Below are 20805 nucleotides of genomic sequence, written 5' to 3' on the forward strand. Positions count from 1 at the left end.
CTGTCACAGATGGGGCAACACTCCGATGGAGGAGGCGGTGCACTTCGGCCACCACGACGTCGTCACCATCCTGCAGCAATACAACAACAAGTACAGCCCCCCGGACAGCCCCGATGACAAGGAGCGGGTGGAGAAGAGCCTGGACAGCCTGCTGTAGACGTGCCGCTTTAAACTGGTCAAATGTTACCATAGCGACCATACGTAGTTCTAAATTTACTGGGCTGAACTTGTGTTTTCTCTGTTGCAGCAGTGATCTTATCAGTGTGCTCGTGTGCTTTCAGGCTGTATATCTCCTCCTCGCCTCTATTATAATAATAATAATAATAATAATAATAATACAAAGTGTGTGTGAGTGAGTGAGTGTGTGTGTGTGAGCATCTTATCAATGGGTCAGTGACGTTTTTTTTGTGTCCATGTGGTCAAATTTAAAAAGGTTAAAATGTGAAAATAAACTTGCACACATTATTTTTTTGTCAACCCAAGATCAAATGACTGCTTTTAATTCATTTTGAGAGAATATATTAGAGGATTATGGCAAAAATGTCCAAGTGGTGTAACCATAAAAACTTAATACCAAATAATTAACCCCTAATTTCAATCAATTTGACCCATTTTGACATTTGAAATCAATAAAAACACCCTAATTGGCTTTCTTTAAGTTTAAATGTTATGACTTTTCTTAAAGTGACCCAGAATGTACAAAAAAGGAAATATCTCAAAATTATATATTTTTTTGTGGAGCTGGGTCAGTTTTGATTGCTGGTTTTAATGGTTATAATGAAACCTACCATTCAAATTTTGTTGCATACTTAACTTTCAATTAATTAACATTAGATCATAATGAAGTGAGATTGTGAATGAATGACTGGTAATATATCTATGGATGGAAAATACATTTGTTAAATATTTTGTATAATGACTAATCCTAAAGGGAATAAAACTGTCAGAATATGAACAATATGTGAGGGTTAAACTTGCTTTAAAAAGGCTAAATTCTCAATAAAACACCATATTAACTAGTTTGGAATAATCTTAGATTGTGTTTATTTGTGGTTATACCATTTGACATTTTCCGGAGCATCTTTGCCAACCCTTATTTGTCACTGACCCCAATATACCGTTAAATAAATGATACAATATCCGCATTTCTGTAAATCACAACACAGGATATTAATAGATTGTATCAACTTGTGTTAGTTTAGTTTAGTTTGTTCACTGTTCCTTGTTGTATTTTCGGTTAAACTCTCACTGTTTAGTAGTTTTGTGAGTTTTTGTAAAAGATGTCTGAAGATTATTATTATATAGATATATATATTCTAAAGATGTGTCTCTGAATGTATAAATATGATCTTTACATGCACACGAGTGTCCTCTTGACTGCTGGTCACTGACAGATTGTACTCCTGAATGTATTTTTTCAGCGGTAACACTTGCAATAGAAGCAGTTTGTATTTATTTCACAAGAGACTTTAAAACAAAAAATGTAAAATTCATCTTTAAAGAGTTCAGATTGTGTCATTTGTTGTATTTTTTTTTTTTTTGTCACATTTTTCTGTAGGTGTGTATTATGAGTTTTTCACCTAATATTCATTTAAAGCAGGTATGTTTTCTGCTTTTCTCTCCATCCTCTTCCTCTTCCTGCCATGAATGCCAGCAAACACATTTCTTCCCCGTCCATACGTGTGTTAAGACAAACAGAAATACTTTGCTTAGAACAATAATGTTTGTCTGATGTTGTATTTTTTTGTTCCCCCACCAAATAAAGAACAAATACCACTTTAAAAATCCTTAAATCTTCTCCTTCATTAAAAATACAGAATCTAATAATGAAATATGCAAGATTTGACACAATGTGATAATATAACAAGCTTTTAAAATACAACACATTGTTAAAGATGAAACCAGTGTGTAGTCAGGCTCACATTTCAGATGTCTATGAGTTGTTAACAGCTCCACCAAATAGTGATTTTTCCCTCTAAACTTCTCACGTGGTTTCATTTCAATAAATGTTCAAATGATCCAAATTTCATCGTAGGTCAGGGACCACTGGACTAAACTAGCTAAGTGTATATTAGGGCGGGGCGATATGGACAAAATCAAATATGATATTTTTGACCAAATACCTTGATATCAATACTGCAACAATATTGTCCAGATGACTGTTGTTTGATAAATAATCATCAGAAATGTGGATATAACACACCAAGTGGGTAAAAGGTGAATAACATAACAGCTGGAACAGTCTGGTAAGTTCAGAAAATGACATACTCTACTGTAATGCAGCCTTTAAAACCAGGAAAACACAACTCTGATGACATATCGCGATATTACGATGTCCAAAATCTAAGACGATATCTAAGTCTTATATCACGATATCAATATAATATCGATATATTGCCCAGCCCTACTTTATATATCGAAGCTTGTGAAGCGCAGTTTCAGGAGCGGGAAAAACACCCCAATTACACCCTTTCCGGCTCCTATATAAACCAGCCTAATCCCTCTTCCCCCTCTTTCGCTCTCGTATTCGAGTTCCCCCACCCCCCCGCCCTCTCTTTCTGTTCTTCTCTCCTTTCTCATAGGTTCCAAGGGGGTCCTCGTTGCCCGGGCGCAGCAGCGGATCCTTCATACGGCCTCCCCACACTGCATCAAGAGCACAAACGATTCATTCAAATCTTGTTAATAAATTTGTCAAATGTATCTCATTGGTGGTGTGGTCCTTGCTCGTGAAAAGTAGTTTAAACTAGCTCCTCCTCCAGCAAGCTCACAATACTCATGCTGGACTTTTACTTGTAATGGAGTATTTTGACATTGTTTTATTGATACTTAAGTAAAGGATCAATGAGAGTCTTACAAACAGCAGTGTGGGTGTTCGGGGTCACTGTAACCTCACCTCCGTCCCATTGTTTGTTAACATAATATCTCAGGAATGCCTGGGAGGGAATGTCATCACATCCGGCACAAAACATCCACTTGATCTCCAGGATGAGCTGATTAGATTTTGGCAGTCAAAGGTCAGAAGTCCCTGTGACCTAACATACTGTAACATAACACATTTTTGGCCATAACTCAAAGATTCATGAGCTAAAATGTCTGATAAGGTAAAATGATGAAGTGATGATAGTTTATATCCAAAAAGTCAAAGGTGCATTAGTTAATTATTTATTATGTTGCATCAATGGGCACCGAAACACATTAAAAAACAGAGGGTTGTCATCGCTGTGTTGCAGGACGTATGAAATGAAGTGATGACAATAAATAAAGTATTAAAAAAAAAGAAAAAGGTCAACTTCACTGCAGCATCATAATATTCTCTAAAAACACTTTTCTGTGTTATTTAACATCAAAAATTGACTTTGTGACAATATTTCACATTTGGTCAGATATTGATTTGGTGACACTAATCTTGAATGCTCACTTTAAAACGGCTGTGATTTTATTAAATATGTTAAAAGTCTTCACTACAAATATTAAACGAGTCTGGACAGTCATGGATGTAAACTTTAACTTCACTTGCTGGTTGACTGGAGGCAGTATTTCTAGTTCTCTGTTATTTCTCAGCAGATTTATGGAGGTTTATTTGAGATGATGAAATTTCAGGAGGTTTAAGCAACATTGAAGCTAAAACTGTGTGTTCAGATTTGACTTGTTTTTGACATGTTCAGTATAATTAAACATTACTATAACTGAGAAAACAACAATTGTGGAGGCAAATACCTTCTTTGTCTTAACGGCCAAGTCTGTAATTATTTGATTATATTGCACACATACTGTAAATAAACTATGTTGTGTGCTTTTCATGTGATCATAAATGAGACAATTTGCCTGTTTCACTTCACTGTTAATAATCAGCACTAATGTAGTTTAACATCAGAAAACATTAACTTACATTTAGATGTGTAAAACAGTTTTTTGTTTTGTGATAAAACAAAATAGACTTTATTAATCCCACATTGCGGAAAATACATTTTATATATATACACCCATTCATCAAGTTTCACACATGGCTTTGTTTTTATGTTGACTATACAAACACACACAATGACATATAAACATTTATTGTTCTGAGATACTGTGCAGCTTTAATTTCCCTGCTTATTATATCATACAATAGTGCAACTTTTTTTACCCCCTATTCTTTATTCCTAACAAAAGCTCCGTATTTTGCAGTATCGGGCTGATAACGTGTTGTCAGGACAAGCAGCCAACAAATATAAGCAATGTTTTCTCCCCCTAAATGAAACTATAATTGTATCTTCAGTGCCGTTTAATAAAGATGTAATGTCCAATCGGCACTAGAATGGGTTCAAAACATGTTCATTACAGTACAGCGATGTCTTTTTTTTACCCGCAAGATTCAACTGAATCTCCAAAAAGTAAAAGAAAACAGTTGAATAAAAAAATAAGGATCATGAAACAGTAGAAATGCAGTCAGTTTAAACTATTAAACTACAACACCTAAAGCATTGCCCAAACCTCTTAACATCGCTGGTATGTTTATATAAATGTAAAACACTAAGAAGAAAAGGGCTGTGATTAGACGCTATAAAATAAAACTGAACTGAACCATTAATCCCCTTTATGCATGTATATATATATATATATATATATATATATATATATATATATATATATATATATATATATATATATATATATATATATATATATAGCTGTCTATACTGCATTTGTTTTCCTGTATGTTGATATGTTAAGACTGTAACACCTAGCGCTCGAGATTAATAAAGTTTTTCTTTCTGACAAAAGGTGTTGGCACATTTTCAGGAGGGAGAAACACTGGCTTGAAGAGTGTCTCCTCTTAAGATGTGTAGAAGACAGGGGACAACTGGGGGAAGAGTTCCTGCAGCCGCTGTTGATTCTCAATCTACAGAGGAAACAAAAAGGTCAAGTTTAAATTTAAGAGCAGAGACAAAAAACTTTAAACAAGCCACATGTTTGAAAACACTGGATATACTGAAATGGAGGGATTGTTAAAGCTGCACTTACCATGTTTTTATATCAAAAACGCATCATTGGAACACACAGAAAACTTGCCAACCCAAGTACCCTTAAAGTGATACTGATACTAATTGAGTACTTAATTTGATGCCCATTACACATTTTGTGCACTTGTAGTAGCCGATAACGTAATAACAACCGATAATGTAATAACGGCCGATAACGTCATAACGGCCGATAACGTAATAACAACCGGTAACGTAATAACGGCCGATAACGTCATAACAACCGATAACGTCATAACGGCCGATAACGTCATAAGAACCGATAACGTAATAACGGTTGATAACGTAATAACAACCGGTAATGTAATAACGGCCGATAACGTAATAACAACCGAGAAACGTCATAACGGCCGATAACGTCATAACAACCGATAACGTAATAACGGTTGATAACGTATTAACAACCGGTAACGTAATAACGGCCGATAACGTCATAACAACCGATAACGTAATAACAACCGATAACGTCATAACGGCCGATAACGTCATAACAACTGATAACGTAATAACGGTTGATAACGTAATAACAACCGATAACGTCATAAAGGCCGATAACGTCATAACAACCAATAACGTCATGACAACCGATAACGTAATAATAACCAATAACAGCTTATAAAGTAATAACGGCCGATAACGTAATAACAACCGATAACGTAATACAACGCAACGCAAACACAAAGATTCTTATTTTCAGGTGATGATACTTCCATTTCTGCCTATCTCTGTCCTGTTGCAAGCCACTAAATTCTATACCCAGCACCTTTAGAGGAATGGAGAGAAATGCAAACATTTAAAACTTACACGTTCAATGGCGTTTTGGACACAAGTGTCTGCATCCGTGTCCATGTCCATGTCGAGCATCTCTTGAGGTGGAGAGGGAGGGGGCGTAGGATTGCTGTAGAAAGAAAAAAACAAAAACACATACCATACATAATTAAGGCAAATCCTTCTTCTACTTCCTGTCAGTTACAGCACGCAACAATAAAGACATTTTAAAAATACACACATCACAACAGTTACAATACATGCAGATGGAATGGGTAGCAAAAGATGGCTATGGTAGCATGGAGTTCATATGGAAGCATCATCCATTTCTTCGTAAAGGGGCTGTAGATACTTTAATATTTGTAATGCAACGTGTTTTTCTCTGATGTATTTTTTGTTTAATTATCATAATCTTACTTACTCTGACAGACAGTTTGTTCTTCTTAGCACATAACCATCCTTGCTTATAGGTTTTGACATCTCTGCATAGATAAAAGTCATTAGAGGGACTCATATTCAATAAAGAATAGTATACTACCATGTAAATTTCACATTATAAATACAATAATCATTACAAGTCATACAGTTAGAATTACATTTCTTGGCAGATAAAGGTGATAAAGGTTGAGGAAGAGGCCATACTAGTGCTGGTGTAGTAGTGTTCGAAGGCAGTGTCTTTGTGGATGTCTGGGTAAAGATAGGTCAGAGGATTCTTCATCACGCTGTTTTCACCTTTCAGGCTGTAGTTGTAAACAATGTGTGGCAGAGTATAGGACGATAGCTCTGTCTTAGTGTAGGGCTCCACCGCGTGCACGTAGGCATCTACAAGCAACAACAAGAGGACAAATATCCGGTCAAGACAGCTCAGATGACTGGAGTACTCAAAAATGTGTTTTTCTTCTTCTTCCCGCAGTTGGCAGTTTGAGCTTCACAGTGCAGAATGATGAATGGAGTTTATCTACAAGCATGAGTAGTTTGGAACCAATCCTGGTCCACTTTATATGGGTATACGGTGGGTTGGCTAGATAGATTGATGGCTAGATAGATTGATGGCTAGATAGATGGCTAGATAGATAGATAGATAGACAGACAGACAGATAGACAGATGGCTAGATAGATAGATCGATAGATAGATAGACAGAGAGACAGATAGATAGATGGCTAGATAGATAGATAGATAGATAGATAGATAGATAGATAGATAGATAGATAGATAGATATGTGTTCAACTGCAAGTCAGGACGTTTTTCTGTCGTGGTGTTTATGTTGCTATGACGATAAAGGTTGGCTAACTTTCGAAGACCTTGGTAACTTTATTATTTAAGTCATCATTTTAGACCAAAGCATCATCACATCATAAAACATCATTACTTTTTAACAGGGATTCCCAACTGACAGAAAAAAAAATGCTGTAGGCACAAAATATACCTCCTATTGAAATAGGTTAGTTTGAAAGTCGTGCTGAGTCTCACTAAAGAAATGGAAATTTCGTGTACATGTGCACACATTTATTTGGCTTAAATTTCGTGACTATGACTCTCTTGATTTCCACATACATAATGGCATGTCAATATTGTATTTGGCAGACTTGAAAAGACGAGTACCTATCCTTTAAAATGCTAATATGTGAATGAGAAACATACCACCATTGGAGTGATCGACCCAGCTGAAGGTGATAGCTCCGTCTTTGATGCTCTCACTGAAGCGGATCAGAAAGGTCCCCGTCTGTTTTTTCTTCAACAAGGACTCTGCTTTCTTCCTGCTCACGAACCCCATGATGTACCTGAAGCCCACGTGAAGAATATGACGAGGGGTTTAGTTCACTGGTAAAGCACAGAGACTTAATCCCAAATCAGTTATTCTCAGAAGCCAATGTTACAGTTTCATACGGTGAAACAGTGACAAGATTATTTGGTCTTACCCTTGCCGCCAAAAGTCCATGAGGTGTTTTTTGATCAAATCCAGGATTCCATCAATCCAGATCCAAGTACTGTCGACCTGTCAACACAGGAAAGCAAAGCGAGAGAGACTAAGTTCCTCTCAGCTTCTTCTTTAACCAATAAAGTAAAGGAAGCTAATTTACAAATATTGCATCATTTTTAACAAACTCGTCAATAGGTATGAAAGGTTCATTATTCATTATGCTCATTTTGCAAATCTTAAAACAGTATCTTTGTCAATATTTAGTTGCTTTAGCATTAGTCAGAAAAAGTGGTTTTATTTTTATCTGTTAAAACCAATAACAGTACGATTGATGATTGTATAAAAACTTATTTTTCTGCTAGGGAAGGAATTTGGGTAAGGAACTGCTATAGTACATACGTGTAAAAATACATAGTGTCATCCCCCCTGCTCTAGTTTATAAAGACCAATGTTATGATCTACAGTATAAGACACACCTTGGAGAACTTGTGCCAGTCAACAAGATCAGCAGGATCATCTGTGAAGACACAACAGTTCCAGAAAAATATGAAAAAAATGTATATAAATTCTGAAATAGAGAAATTAACCTTCATATCTTAGGTCAGTCAGTAAGCTGCAGTTCCTTTGAAATGACGGTCAAACACTTACCAACAATTTTGTCTTTCAGCATGGAGAGCTGGTCTTTGTTGAGCTCTTTTTGCCCAACAGACAAAAACTGCCAGCTCAGAGCCTGCGACAGCTGCTGCCAGCTGAGTGGAGGAGGTTTGACAAACAACGAAAGGTTCTGCAGAACAAATAAAAGTTAAGAGTTTTACTATAGTTTGAGCTGCAGTGAAAAAATTACCCTAAACATCTGTTCATCAATGGGATGTGACCCTGTATGGTTGGTTATGAAAACTGACTGTTTGAATGTTTCCATTGGTGGATGAAGTATAAAGATCCTTTACTTAAGTAAAAGTACCAATAAAGTAATGTAAAAATACTCCATTACACGTAAAAGTCCACCATGAAAAATCCTACTTGAGTAAAAGTACATAAATATTGTGAGCTTGCTGGAGGTGAACTACTTTATATAGAGTTAACTCATTTAGTCCAGTGGTCCCGAACCTAGGGGTCAGGCCCTCCAAATGGATGAAATATTGGATCATTCGAACATTTATTGAAATGAAACCATGGGTTTAGAGAGAAAAAAAACTATTTGATGGAGCTGTTAACAACTCATAGACATCTGAAATGTGAGGCTGACTACATACGGCTTTTTGTATCCGTTGTGTCAATTCTTCATCTTCTAAAAAGTACCTAAAGTTGTTAAATGTAGTTGAGTAGAAAGTACAATATTTCCCTCTAGAATGCAGTGGAGTGAAAGTATAAAGTAGCATCAAAAGGAAATACTACAGTAAAGTACAAATACCTCAAAATTCTACTTTAGTACAGTACTTGAGTAAATGTACTTTATTACTCTCCACCACTGGATGCAGCTAAACTGATCCTAATTGTCAATTGTTTATGTGTTGTGTTGCAGAGTGATGATAGATTTACCCTCGGTTCACTGGTGGACAGCATGCTGGACCACATCACAGAGGCCCAGGCACTGGGGATCTGATTGGTACTGGAGACAACAACTACAGGCAGCGAGCTGGCCTGGACCCACACAGGAGAAGACCATTTAACTTCCAACACTACCATCTCTTAACCTAATATTAATATGTTCAGCAATAGAGCAAACACTCACCTCAATGTCGAACTCCAAGCCATCATGCTGAAACTCCATCACAAATTTAATCACGTGGAGTTCTTCAGTGACTCCCAGACGACTCTGGCGAAGAAGAAGAAAAATAAACAGTTGTATGAGGAGACATTACTTGTATTTTGGGATGTGTCATTAAAACCAAATATCCAAGTAATTGTTTGCAGGGAATAACTTCAACCTTTGTGCTGCGGTCATTTTTGTTTTGATTTTAATTAAGAAACTTTAATCAAGAGTTGAGCTGTGTAGCATGCTATGAAGGGTTCATAAACAGCTACTGGAGAGCAATTCTCACTTTCAGCCACTAGGCGGCGCTCTAAGCTTCTGTAAACCACCTCCACATTGTGTTGAAGTAGAACCAGGTGGGGAGTTCCGGTCCTCTGACTAACTTTACGTCTCTCATTGCTAACATGATTGTAAAGGATATGCTCAGCAATGTTTATGGCGGGTAAAAAAAAAACTATGCTGTTATATTTTTAGTGGTCTGTAAGCCTATAAGATTTTTTCTTTTAATTAATGTGTTTCCTTAAAGAAATAAAAGGCTGATTATCATTTCAATACATACAAGTTTGTGCAGTTAAACCTTGTCTGTTATGAATATTGAAAGTTGAAGTTTTTTTTGACACATTATCTTTTTAGACCTTGTGAATGTTGGCATGCAGCAAATATTCAATAATTTGTCGGTTGTACCCACCAGTTAACCAACTATGCAAATGTTATTATTATTGGAGCTAAAACAATTCATTGTCAGAAAACTTTCAGTTTTGATAACCTTTTAAAACGCACATGTTTTAGCCTGAATCTGATTCTAAATATGGGATTGAACAACGTGAACAATACACGGAAACACTTTAGCAACAACCTTAGCAACCAAGGCTATGGAACGGACGGCCGTTTATGGGCGTGCACAACCAATTAGAAAAAAAACAGTCGCAAACAAAGCAAGCAAGTTGAAGCCGTGGATTTTGACTTACCAGGAGCATTTCTACATATGTTCATCCCAAGTTTTAGAACTATGGCTATGTTTAGCTATAATATCCAACATCATAACAGTATACAAATAGCATAAGTTATATAAATGACTGAACTGGATAGCTGAATTTGAATGTTTCTTTGTACCTGAGACGGTCCTTTCTTTCTCACTTTCACACTTTCCCCGAGTGACTGGAAATTTAAAAAAAAAAAAAAAAAAGAAAATGCCGTCATTATATACATTTGTTACAACAACAAAATAAATCACATTTCAAAGGTTTAACGTTTATTTAGCTTGTAAGTTCAAGATTTTATTGCATTTTTTACCATGTTTTCAAATTCTGCCACCAAGTCTCCTCCTTGTGCGTCCACGTCCATCACTTTACTGTTAACCGTGGTGAAATCAAAGCGACGAAACCTAAAACGTCATCACCAACGTTAAAAATCAATCATAAGCCTATATTGATTGATGATGACAATATACATGACTGACCAGTGCACCTACCCAATAATTGTCTTGACTTCTTCAACATCCCTTATTAATTAGGAAAGAAAAGAGACACAAAAAGATGTATGGGGATACAAAGGTTTCTGTTTATATTAAAATAATAATAGTATATCAAATGTGTCAGACTGAGATTTTTCTTTGACTTACTTGTCAAATACAGCTTTGACTTTAAGCCGGCACTTGAATTCTGGGAGGTTTGCTAAGAACCTGTAAAGAGAAAAAACAGATACTGACGGAATAATCTACAAATAAATACATAAATAACAATTAGATATTGTAATATTAAAAATATTTTAAGTACATTAAACGCAAATGATACCTGCAATTGATCCTTTTTGCACCCAGAGCTAGAAAATATGACTATTTGTCATGAAAGTCCTGAAATTATTAAGACTTTCAATCACATGTTGCATTCAATCGAAGAACTCTTGCGTTTATTGGCCGTGAGCAAGTCCATACAAGTAGTCATATTTTATAGTTTTGAGTGCAAAAAGGATCAATTGCAGTTATCGTTATCGACGGGAGACATTTCGATACTACTTGGTATCGATTTATTTCAGTCAATATACCTTAAAGGTATCAGGTACCGATACCCACCCTTAGACACTGTGTTAAGTGCAGCCTTACCTCAGAGTCAATGAGAATCGCACTCCGGTCTTAAGTATTAGAGGCCGATGCGGCAAGCTAAACATGATGGGTTGTTTCTCGACCACTAGAGCACTGCAATGCAAGAACACAACAAAACACGTCAACAATAAATATATGTGTGTATGTATTTAACACTGAGGAGCCCCAATGTCATGACTTACCTGCCAAGAAGTTCTTTGTACAGGGACAGTGTCAGTTTCTTGATTTCTGAGAGACCAGGGAGGTCTCGGGCATTAGTGATGTTGTATTTGTTGCTCTGGTCTTGCAGTTTCTGCAGCTCTTGATGTACTTGTTGTAGCACTTCTGCCACAGTTGTGAACCTGAATACACCGCCACACACAACATAACACAAATTTGTCATTAAGTTTTTACAGGTGGGACAGAATGATGACACAAAAAGTCTTCTACATGAAAAATGAAAAGCTACGGTGGTGCTTTCTTACCACTTCTGGAGATGGTCCAGACTGGTGTCAACTGGACTTCCTATGCAGGCCATCTGCTGCCTGTGCCTCCACTCAGGCAGCTCCACGCCTGTGAGACTCCCCACAGTCTCTTTTGCCAGGTGTATAATGTTCCTGATCTGTTGAAGCACCATCTGCAAGACAAAAAACAAACAAACACAGAAATATTTAAAAGGGGAACCGATTTTACACATAAAAGTGTGTTTTGAGGTGTTGGGGAGTCCTGTACATGTGAAAAAAATGAATAAAGGTGTATGAAGTCTTTTGTGTCTCCAGCTGTCTGATAAGTTGCATTTACTGATGTCACCTGAGTCAGCGATGGTTTGGGCTGAAGACTACAAGTGTGAAAATAACAACAATCTGGGGGTGTGGAGTTAGAAAGAAGCATAACCATGGATGTATAAAGAGTAGGGTTGTAATTATTTAAAAAATGTTTTTATTTATTTTATTTATTTATTAATTCATTAGTTGTTTGTTCAATAAAAAAATCAGCGTGTGTGCATCTACTAGGGGTGTCACGATCTCGACTGTAAATCGAATATCGATCGTCTATGGACATTAGGCTGTTTTAATTTAGTTTTTGTGAACTTGAATATCATCTAATATGAAGAGTGCACATTGCAGTTACAAAAAGGTCACTAGATGATTCTTTTGTTTACAGTAAGTTTCCAATTGACTGCTGAAACAAGTTATTGTTACATTATATTGCTAATAAATTATTTAATTTTGACAGTAGGGCCTTAGTGTGGTACATTGCAAACAACTGATGGAGATTATATCACTCATGACTAGTCTAAAAACTGGAGAATCATGACATCCCTAGCATCTACAGTACCTGCTTTGTTTGTACAATAAAGTTGGTTTGTTTCCGACATTCATCTTCCACAAACGCACGCGATTCAGCCAATCCGACGTGCTGCTCCACTGGGAACGACAAATGAGATACAAATTAAGCAACTCACATCAAATCACCAAATCACCTGTATTTTTCTTTCTGTCTCCCACCATGCAGTACCTCCTCTTTGCCAGTTGATCTGTATGAAGTCAAGGTTTCCATACAGGGCCTCCAGTGATTTAATTTCCTTCTTTACTTCCTGCATCAGAGTTAAAGAAAAGTCAGTTTTTCACAGGATGGCTGTCAGTGAAATAAAAACTAATAAACTATGTTGTCGAAGTCCAGGTGAATTTACCAAAGTCTTCCTTTTCAGTTCTTCGACTTTGTTGTCCAACTCTCTACCTGTTTGTTCCACAGCTGGACGGCCACAACCCTGACAAGGCACAGCAAATTATTGGAAAAGTTGCTAAGAGTTAAAGGCAATTTCTTTTGACAAGAACTGGAAAAGTGAATCATCTACAGAATACCTGGGAATAAGAAGGTGTACATGTCTGTGACAAAATGAAAGGTTCAGATGCAGAAGAAAAATCTATGTTCAGGGATATGATCTGCAAGCTAGACGTAATCCCATCACAGGCTTTCCATCTCCGTTTTCTTACAGTTTTACTTCAAAACAAAATATCTACAGAGTTGGTCCAATGACAACACCAGTTCAAAATTGTACTGGGTTGATCATCTCACTGGTATCATTCATCTCACCTGTGCCTCTGAGGCTGAAGCGAGGATTTTCTTCTCCTCCTTCAGGCATTCAGAGAGGATAACAGCTAACTTCAGCGGCATCTCTAGAAAGTGTGTCTACATGGGACAAAAAAACAAGCAAATATGCACAAAGTTCAATTAAAGTTGTGTCAATCCTCCAAAGACCTGGTTCGGTATAAATGAGGTAAAAGTAGCAACAATCTAACACTCAGTTCACATACAGTACCGGACTAAAGTTTGGACACACCTTCTCATTTACTTCAATAAGAAAATGAGTCCAAACTTTGACTTCACATCTGACCTACCTGCAAGTAATTACTGAACCCTCGAAAATCAGGTCCCTGCAAAATGTTGTTCTCCTGCACAGAACGGTTCCACTGTTCCTCCAAAAACTCCACCAGTGCGTAGAAACAAGTGCCTGCTTCATCTTCATTAACAGCTGCCAAATCCCTAAAAAAGCAAAGCAATATATATATATATATATATATAGAGAGAGAAAGAGACATAGCAAACTAAGAATGTAAGTGCATTGACAACTTGTCTATTTCTGTATCTGACAATAAAGCCTTTGGTTATTCATTTAGGGATAGTGCTGCTAACCCTCAAACTCACCAGTTCTGGCTCTCGATCCAGGCACTCAGATAGTGGCGGATCTCTCGGGGGAATTTTCCATTGTATAGCTGGCTCACCTGACCCTGCAGTGCTGAGTCCAGCCTCAGCAGCTCCTGCCACTGAGCCATCTGCAGGAAAAAGATAGAAACCAGTCTGAAAACCAGCACTGAAAAATAACCAGTAATGCTGACTACTACTACTACAACTACTACGACGACGACTATGACTATTACTACTATGATTATGACCACTATCACTATTGTTACAATTACTACGACTACTACGACTATTAACACTACTATTACAACTATAACAACAACTATTACTACTACGACTACGACTATGACAACTACTACTACTACTACTACCACCACCACTACTACTACTACAACTAGTACTACTACTATTACTACTTCTACTACTACTACTACTACGAAAAAATAATATATAAACATAACAATGCACCCAATATAGCTTACGGTTAATTTACAGTAAGAGTCAGAAGTTTCGAGGTGACCCATGGATGCCTGTCCCCAAACTCCTGTGACATCTTACCTCCTTACATCTAACCCTAACCCTAAGCCAGCCCTGCACTCATCTTTAATAGTGTATTTTTCAGTATGTAAAGCATTTTTTGTGTCTGTGAAAGGTAATATACAAATATACTTTACTTACTTATTATTTATGTAATAAAAAAGTGTTAAACAAAGCTGCAGGGACTGGGTCCTACACTCTAGCCACTGCTGATGGGTTTAATTATTTTAGACGTGTACAATATTCAGTCTTTTCAAATACTTCATACACTGCATTTATGTTCTTCCCAAAATATTTAGTGTAAAAAAAAAACAAAAAAACAACTGTTCTTACCATCAGCACCATTTATGACTAATGGCATGCGTTTAAAAAACCTGTGCCCAGCCTGGCCTGTACCATGCACCCCCTAGTGTCCAAGAGGAGAATTACATTTATTTTAAAAAGGTTGAAAAGACACTTCTGTACTACCTAGTAGTTTCACCCCTTGGTGGCAATTTTCTGGTGTATGGACCAAATATGGTGAGTCACCCATGTCGTTCAGTGGTTACTGCCCTTGCCATCCTGCCTGTTTGGGTTAATGATTGGAAGTGTTGCTTTAGCTTTGACTTTTTTTCCCCCTCACTGCACCTTGGAAATAGGTGAGGTTGTACCAGAAAGTCTACTCTGCTTCTACAGGAGAATTACATTTAACACAAATCAACAAATCCCACTGCTCCTACAAAAGCAAAGTGCAGTTTCTGCCGTAATACTTATTGATACAGGAGTGGAAAAGAGCTGATTGCTGTATAATAAGACAACTGATGCCCTCAGAAACATTACCCCAACTGCACCTTATTGACTTTTATGGTATTTATTCACTATTTTGTAAACCAACTGAACTGAAAAACTAACAATTTAGGAACATCAAGAAACTGTTAAGCTACATGGAATATAAGATGACATAAGATCAGATAACACTAGGTAAGCCTTGACTGTCTCGCTGTCTTGGGCAATCCACAAAAACACGGGTGGCACCACAACAAAGACGCACAATTATCCAGTACATGTACAATCGAACTACACACAACAACATTCAGTAACACACAAAAACACACACAGACACACACACACACACACACACACACACACACACACACACACACTGGTCCACAGACACACAAAAAGGCCCTACACGAAAATATTACACACATTTCTTACACATTATCAAGCTAAACCATAATGTCACATATTGCACAGATAGTGCACATTTCTTAAAATAATGACTGAATATTAAATATTGCAAAGCACATGTAGGGCTTGTATGTATGTGTGTGTGTGTGTGTGTGTTTGTTTTTTCCCTTTAGTTGCTGCCTTTACCTTGTTTGCATGTCACTTGTTTGTTGTCTCACATTTTTAACAATTATTTTAAAAATATACATAAATAAAAGATGCAATGAAATACATGATACATTCCCTTAATAGATAACATGCATAATTATGGACATAAAATGTAGATTACTCTCAACTGTAGATTCTGTGTTTTGTTACTAACCTGAAGTTGCTGTCTGAACATGCATCTTAATAAAAATAACAAATAAAAACATTTTCCCCCCCCCCCTTATGACATTAAAGTGACTTACTGTGCGACTGTTTGTTGTTTCTCTATCAGATGAGCAGCAGACAGTTGTGTCAGGATAGAAACTCCAGCCGCCAGCAATGACTTTGCCTGGTTTGACAATAAGGAAGAAGAGGTTGAACTTTATATATCAGACGGCCCACAAAAAAACCACGTGATTCCCGAGAAAGCACAAGAGAGCTGTGTCAAGTCAACAACACCCAGCAGCTGCAGGGTTGTTACACTGTTTCTAACTTCCGCTTTCAAAACAAAGCTAAGAAACAGTCATGATAATAAAGCACTTTGAATTAATCTAGATTAGATAGATAGATAGATAGATAGATAGATAGATAGATAGATAGATAGATAGATAGATAGACAGACAGACAGACAGACAGACAGACAGACAGACAGACAGATAGTGTGTGTGTGTGTGTGTGTGTGTGTGTGTGTGTGTGTGTGTGTGTGTGTGTGTGTGTGTGTGTGTGTGTGTGTGTGTGTGTGTGTGTGTGTGTGTGTGTGTGTGTGTGTGTGTGTGTGTGTGTGTGGTGTGTTTATCACTTAATCCTCCACCCACATTATGTTTTCATGGTGAATCATTGCATCAACTCAGATCAAATTCCCCTAGACTCAGCGGGTTTTGATTAGCAGAACATGTGGCACTTTATACATTTTTTTTGTTTTTTTTGTTTTGTCTTTAGTGCTTCAAGTTTTTTTTCCTTCACATTTCAGCAGACAGATTGGTCAAAGGCGTAAAAGCCTCAAATTAATTGAGCGTCTTTGATTAACATAGGTGCACACACACACACACACACAGAGAGAGAGAGAGAGAGAGAGAGAGAGAGAGAGAGAGAGAGAGAGAGAGAGAGAGAGAGAGAGAGAGAGAGAGAGAGAGAGAGAGAGAGAGAGAGAGACCATAATTAGACCAGCTTAAATGCTTCTCTTTTATTTTGCATTTATAACATAAACTACTAAAAATGTCAGATTACAGCTACTGGCAGCTCTGACACGAGTTATATTAATGACTGCATTTTTACATTAATGTCGTTCAGGTGTCACTGCAGAAACGTCAATGCTGATGTTGTGTTTGCTGCCCACATCTGGCTGCATGTCAGATTATTATTAAACATCTGCAGCTTCACCACAGCAGCAGAAACGAGACTGTCTTTAAGTTGAGAAATTAGGCTGTGCGCTTTTTACGCACATGGCACAACAGCGGGTGACTTCATTTACGCAACATCGCGTTAGCACATCCACCACCACCAAACCATTCACTGTATATAAAGAGCTCAGCTGCTACACTCAGATTTATAGTATGACTATAAGATCAGGTGGAGAGCGTTATAATACAGCAGCTCTTTATGGATGAATCCTGAGCTCCATCAGCGCTGGTTAGGGGTCATTTCAAAGATGAGTCATGTCTTCAGATTCCTCAGCGTCAAACAGTACTAGATGTTGTATTGGGATATGTTGTTGTGGGCGAGTTGAGACAATGAAATACGATCCTGCAGGTCCGGTTGATATAATATATTACTGGAAAGAGATAGATCGGAAAAGCGTACTCTCAGTTGACTAGTGCGCATGTGTGAACCGTGCCCGTGTCCTCACATCCCCTCAAAAAGTATGAATGGAGTGAGTGCGTCATGGGAACTATTCATTTCATCATCATCATATATTATAGGCTATAATTAAATAAGTTGATGCATATAAAGGGAAATACTAAGAGTAAGTGCAGCAAAAATTTAAAAAAGGTTTAATTTGTTTTGTTGCACTTCAAGACAGACATCAAAAATGGCAAACAACACATCACTTCCTTGTTGCCTCTTTGGACTGGAGCCAAACTCCCCAAACAGTAAAACCAGGTCTCACCTTATTACTTAACTCTTTTAACAATAGTCAGTTGCACAAATGAACAATGAAACTGGTTGTTTTTTTTCAATCCTGTTCATACTGAGAGAAGATCCCCTTCAAATGTGCTTTCAATGCAAACTGTACACACAGGAAACACACACTGTGCATTGGACTCATTTAAATGCATGTGAGTCAGCCAGGGACTTTCCTATTGACAGTAAAACTTCTGTTAAAGAGGCAGTGTCCATCGGCATAGAGTAACTGAAGTTGAAGAGGAGAGGTGGGGTTAACCAGGTGTGGCTTCTTTACCAAACCAACAAGTTAGTCCTCATCCTTAAAGTGATTTATCTTGATAACCCCAAAAAAAAGAAAAAAAGGGCTGTTAAAAAACAAGAAGAGAAGAAGATATTATATATTAGACAGAACTAGTGTAGAAAAAAACACTGCTTTAAGTTACAAAAAGGGCTTCAGAGAGTTTCTATCCAAATAATTGTTGACAAAAAATAAAATGAAACATGGAAATAGTCGTTTAATTGCTGTTGACTCCTCGAATCAAGATGTAAATAATATTGCATTTTGGGGAATATGACTCTTCATATTCTGCCTCCTCCAGTTTTTATCTTCTTCTGCTGACATATCAATAAAATAATCAATCAAATAACACACAAATAAAACAAAAGACAATAGGCAAGGCAAGGCAAGGCAGCTTTATTTATATATAAAGACTCCACTTGTTGGGTTGTTGGGGCTGGGGGAGACTCCGCATGTTCGGTTGTTGGGGCTGGGGGAGACTCCGCATGTTGGGTTGTTGGCTGGGGGAGACTCCTCATGTTGGGTTGTTGGCTGGGGGAGACTCCTCATGTTGGGTTGTTGGCTGGGGGAGACTCCGCATGTTCGGTTGTTGGGGCTGGGGGAGACTCCGCATGTTGGGTTGTTGGCTGGGGGAGACTCCTCATGTTGGGTTGTTGGGGCTGGGGGAGACTCCTCATGTTGGGTTGTTGGCTGGGGGAGACTCCTCATGTTGGGTTGTTGGCTGGGGGATACTCCTCATGTTGGGTTGGTGGGGCTGGGGGAGACTCCTCATATTGGGTTGTTGGGGTTGGGGGAGACTCCTCATATTGGGTTGTTGGGGTTGGGGGAGACTCCTCTTGTTGGGTTGTTGGCTGGGGGAGACTCCTCATGTTGGGTTGTTGGGGCTGGGGGAGACTCCTCTTGTTGGGTTGTTGGGGCTGGGGGAGACTCCTCATGTTGGGTTGTTGGGGCTAGGGGAGACTCCTCATGTTGGGTTGTTGGGGCTGGGGGAGACTCCTCATGTTGGGGTAAGGATGATGACGTTAAAGCCTCTCTCCGGGTTTGCTGTCTTTCATGGTCAGTACTTATCTCAGGCGGTAGCAATTCTTCTCCAGAACGCTGTCTTATCTGTTGTTTTGGATTGTCTCGCCTCTTGTCCTTGGCAGGGGCACAAAATAAAAAATGTTGTAGCTTAACAGCTGTACTCCTGACTTGTTAAGGCACAATCCATTTGCCTTAAAGAGTCCAATGTCTGCGTTCCCAAAAAATGTTGAAATTGTCAATAAAATTCACTGATTGAGCGGCACACATATCTTTGAGCCATCTGTTGAGCATCATCAGCCATTGTCACTATCATATTCTCCATGCGTATGTACATTTTCACCTTCCTTGATACACTTGTAACACCTTTGTTTTGTCTGCATTTCTTTTTGTATGTTTATGTTGTATGTCTCAGGGCCACCCGACAAGCTTTTACAGGTTTTATTAGTCTCCTCCTGCACATTTATCTTTTGTTAGTTATTATTTTCTTTTCAGAATTTCAAAAAAATCTGCATGTATTACTGTTTTTTTCTTTTATGTGCAATAAAATACTTCAAACAAATAAAACTGCTCTACCAGAGAGTACAATAAAGTGATAAAGGCTGTTAAAACACCCCTAAAACAATGACTCAGCAGCCTTTGATGCACTTTACTATTGTATCAGTTATGCAGAAGCCACTTAAATATAAAGTAGTTCACTATTATCATCAGCGGAGTAATATATCTAAAGTTAGATGCTTCTTGCTGCAGTAAGACTCTGAAAAGCTGGTTCATGTCTTTATTTCTAATATATTTACTGTAATCCACTTTTTATTTACTTTAACTAAACTCCAGCTCATTCAGAAAGCTGCAGGCAAAGTATGAACTAAAGATGTGAAGGTTTCAGCACATCGCTCCTATATTTTATCTTCTTTTCACTGGCTTCCAGTAAAATAAAGAGTTGGTTTTGTAGCACCACATGATGCTGTTGTTGCTGTGAAATTACTCACCACTACAAAAACTTCACACCCATGTTACACTTGCACTTTACTATTGTCTCAGATATATTTCCTTTCATACTGAGAATACTGGGTATAGTATCCTATGCATCATTTAAACTGAGCATGTTTATGGCACAACAGAGCAGCTTTTATACAGTTCATCTCCTCTCCTGCTGTTTCTCTGGGTAAACTATGTGTGTATCAACGCTGTATGTATGTGTGTCATTGTTTTTGAGCTGCTGTCTGGAGAAAAATGT

The 20805-nt window shown here is 37.8% G+C and overlaps 2 protein-coding genes across 3 annotated transcripts in view; one reads left to right on the forward strand and one right to left on the reverse strand.

Moving 5' to 3' along the window:
* Positions 1 to 1302, forward strand: part of glsb (glutaminase b) — a 57956-nt gene extending 56654 nt beyond the window's left edge. Inside the window, exon 18 of one of the 2 annotated variants that reach the window (XR_009927040.1) lies at positions 10 to 70. Coding sequence is in view for 1 of the 2 variants with exons in the window: in XM_062431426.1 (XP_062287410.1) it covers positions 10 to 157 (148 nt within the window). In the remaining variant the exon portion in view is untranslated. Of the gene's footprint in view, positions 1 to 9 lie in introns of both variants that reach the window. The other variant, XM_062431426.1, reaches the window with a different exon arrangement.
* A 3348-nt stretch (positions 1303 to 4650) lies between these two features.
* LOC133992717 (signal transducer and activator of transcription 1-alpha/beta-like) lies at positions 4651 to 16483 on the reverse strand. The gene is made up of 24 exons (XM_062431422.1): positions 16411 to 16483; positions 14258 to 14385; positions 13951 to 14095; positions 13646 to 13741; positions 13242 to 13319; positions 13067 to 13145; positions 12887 to 12975; positions 12034 to 12185; positions 11752 to 11910; positions 11570 to 11662; positions 11090 to 11149; positions 10940 to 10969; positions 10762 to 10852; positions 10582 to 10626; positions 9448 to 9531; positions 9255 to 9356; positions 8364 to 8499; positions 8192 to 8232; positions 7714 to 7790; positions 7436 to 7575; positions 6435 to 6614; positions 6214 to 6274; positions 5829 to 5922; positions 4651 to 4885 (listed from the first exon to the last, which is right to left on the reverse strand). Exons 2-24 carry the CDS (start codon positions 14383 to 14385, stop codon positions 4820 to 4822), a joined length of 2226 nt encoding a protein of 741 aa, XP_062287406.1. The 5' UTR covers positions 16411 to 16483; the 3' UTR covers positions 4651 to 4819.
* Positions 16484 to 20805: the final 4322 nt, after the last annotated feature.

Source organism: Scomber scombrus, chromosome 13 (genome assembly GCF_963691925.1).
Source record: "Scomber scombrus chromosome 13, fScoSco1.1, whole genome shotgun sequence".
NCBI classification, from domain to species: Eukaryota; Metazoa; Chordata; class Actinopteri; order Scombriformes; family Scombridae; genus Scomber; species Scomber scombrus.